At 31.5% G+C, this 3,244-nt stretch overlaps 1 protein-coding gene across 1 annotated transcript in view; it reads left to right on the plus strand.

The window, feature by feature from the left end:
- megf10 (multiple EGF-like-domains 10) overlaps positions 1-3,244 on the plus strand; it is a gene marked incomplete in the record, with an annotated part of 88,699 nt that overhangs the window by 49,035 nt on the left and 36,420 nt on the right. The window contains 1 exon segment of the mRNA XM_014015086.1: positions 802-938. Within this exon segment, the coding sequence (XP_013870540.1) occupies positions 802-938 (137 nt within the window).

Consider the following 3,244-nt stretch of genomic DNA (forward strand, 5'->3'; position numbering starts at 1 on the left):
ACTTGTTCTTTTAAATAATGCAGTGTTTCCCCTACATTATTATGTGATTATATTCAGAATGCTATTGCCAGAAAGTCATACAATGGTTTGTACAAATAAATAATTAAGTATTATCAGGTTCTAAATAGTACTTTAATCCAGTAATCTAGATAATCCAAGTTCCCTTGTTGGGCATGACAGAAAATAATTGAGAACCACTGCTCTAAAGAAACCCCAACACATCAAAGAGAAAAAAAGGTGATTCAGCCACATTTTTAATGACTTTTATTATTTATTATTTATTTTGTTTTATGTGAGGATTGGACAAAATCCTCCTGAAACCTCATCTTATTTGTAATAACAATGATACACAATCTATTTTATGTTCCACTGATTTGATCTTTTAAAGATGAAAAAAAAATTGGTGATTCAGTTTCACTGTATTCAAACATCCAAAAACACAGACTCACGGCTCTTTGTCGACAACGTTTTATCAGTTTATTTTAGGTTCTTTTATATCACATTTGTAATTCTTTTTTTGTTATTGTCTTCATAGTGTATATTATCAAAATGTATATGTTTTCTATGATGCTGAAATGCATTTTCTGCACTTCATCAGTGGAAGAAATGACATTTTATTTTCTTAACATCAGAACAACAGGCATTGTACTGTAGATGTGAGGCTTCACATTTATTAAGGTTATGTTTTTGTGCATTTTGGCTCGAAAGAATCTGCTCAGAAAACCTCTAAACCCTGAACAAGGTTGCTGGTGACCCCTGGTTTAGACTCTGTATTTAAATGTTTGTTGCTTATGCTTTCAGGGGACAGTGTGTGGACAGCCATGTCCAGATGGACGATTTGGACAAAACTGTTCTCAGGAATGTCAATGTCACAATAATGGCTTTTGTTTGGCATCGACTGGACAATGTCTCTGTAGCCCCGGATACACTGGAGATCGGTAAGATTTTTTTTTGTCTTTTATTTACTAAATGCATACCTGGTAATAGTTTATTTATGTCTCTGTAGTAGTAGTAGTAGTAGTAGTAGTAGTAGTAGTAGTAGTAGTAGTAGTAGTAGTAGTAGTAGTAGTAGTAGTAGTAATAATAATAATAATAATAATAATAATAATAATAATAATAATAATAATAATAATAAACAGTTGAAGTGACAGGTGGGGCTTAGTCGAGTAATGTTTAACTCTTTTTNAGTAGTAGTAGTAGTAGTAGTAGTAGTAGTAGTAGTAGTAGTAGTAGTAGTAATAATAATAATAATAATAATAATAATAATAATAATAATAATAAACAGTTGAAGTGACAGGTGGGGCTTAGTCGAGTAATGTTTAACTCTTTTTAACTCTATAGTTTATTTTGTACATGAATGATTTTGTCAGTATGTCAAACCTTTTAAAAAAGTATTTTGTTTGCTGATGACACCACATTTTTATTCTGGTGATAATATTTAACAGATGTAGGAGATCATACAAACAGAAGTCAGGACAATACAAACAGGGTTTCATCTAAATAAGTTATTGTTGAATTTTTAACAAAACAAACTACACAGTATTTAGTAACAGAAAAAATATATATTTAAGCCCCATTCAGAATTAATGGTATTGAAATTCATAGTCAGTGAAAAAAAAGTTTTCTTACAAGTTATGTATAAGGCTCATAAATTTATTACATGTAAAAATTCAGTTAAAATTTGTTAAAACAGAAAGTCAATATAACCTTAAGGAAATAGAGATTTTTAAAAAAAACTTCCATTCAAACTAGTTCAGAGGAACACTGTATGTAACTCAAGGAATATGTTGATAGAATAATCTTGATATTCATATTAAAACTTCCAGAACGATTTATATGTTCAAAAAGATAATAAAAGCTCGTTTTTTGAAAAGATATGGTGCCAAGTATCAACATAAAGTGTTATTCAAACAAGACGGGATGGACCTGATGCTGTTTTTGTTTCAAAGTTTTAGTCTGTGAAACGACTGTATTATTATTACTTAAGTTTCCTGAAGTATTTCCTTTATAACTTGAGTTTTTTTTATTATTGTACTGTATATATAGATTTTTCTTTTGTTTGTTTTAATGAATGAATAAAACAAAACAAAACAAATGAAAGTTTCCCATTTCATTACAAGACATCACAGAGCCATAGCCATAAGCATTTTTTCTCATTTGCTGCCGGCTCACTGTCAAATTAAACTAACACTCGTGTCTTTGGTCATTTGAACCTTCTGAGACAAAATCCAAATCAAGTAATTAGTTTCTACTCAAGAGAGAGGACAGAAAATCCCCCCCAAAAAACTCTCATTAGTGTTTTCTCACACCAATTTCAGCTGATTGCTGCACAATGCTTTTGAACCACATAATTATCAGCATCAGTATGTGTACCATGTAATTAGATACACCAGTGACTAGACAGAAATAGCTCTCTAAGTGCAGTTTTATGAGTAAATAAGGGTTTGAAGTAAACCAAACATCACAGTAATGCATTGAGTTGAACATAACACACCCAAACCCATGAAACACGTACAATTCTGCAATATACTGTAGGAGAAATGAAGGTGTTCCAAGTGTAAATGAAAATAATCTATTACTCTTTTTATGTTTTCATATAAACTTATTGAACTGGTTCTCTTGTTTGTATAATCTCTGTTTAAAGGATGACTTTTATTTGAAACTGGCTGCAGCGCATTGATTATGGGTTTTAAAAGTTATCACCAGTGTATACAAACATCTGATTTTTGTTCCGGCATTTCCAGATCTGTCACTTCGTATTAAGTTTATTCATTGCTCGGATTTCTGAATTTCCTCTCTGCAGTGGTTCTTTCTTTCTGGTCTGTGTGCGTCACATAATCTGTAATATTATCTGTAAAATAATGAACTAAAGGCAAACCCCTTAACTAATGTTTTCCTATAGTTTTCAAATTGTCATTTTACAACAGCATCATAGAATTTCTCTTTTGAATTTTAGTTTTGGTGTGCCACCCGTGGTTTTTCAATGCCCCTTTCCCCCAATGGTACCACTGCTGCACAGGTGCTCTTCTCTGACAGAAAACATCTGAGACAGTTGTCCATGTTAAAAACACTAAAGATAATTAATAATCTTGAAAAACAGGTGCACATCTGCCTATCTTCATTTCAAAAGATAATTTAAGAAAATTTAATAACAAAGCACTATTTATACTATCCATCCATCCATCCATCCATCCATCCATCCATTTTCTGTACACGCTTCTTCCTTTTCAGGGTTGCGTGGTAT

Source organism: Austrofundulus limnaeus, unplaced genomic scaffold, assembly GCF_001266775.1.
Source record: "Austrofundulus limnaeus strain Quisiro unplaced genomic scaffold, Austrofundulus_limnaeus-1.0 Scaffold123, whole genome shotgun sequence".
NCBI classification, from domain to species: Eukaryota; Metazoa; Chordata; class Actinopteri; order Cyprinodontiformes; family Rivulidae; genus Austrofundulus; species Austrofundulus limnaeus.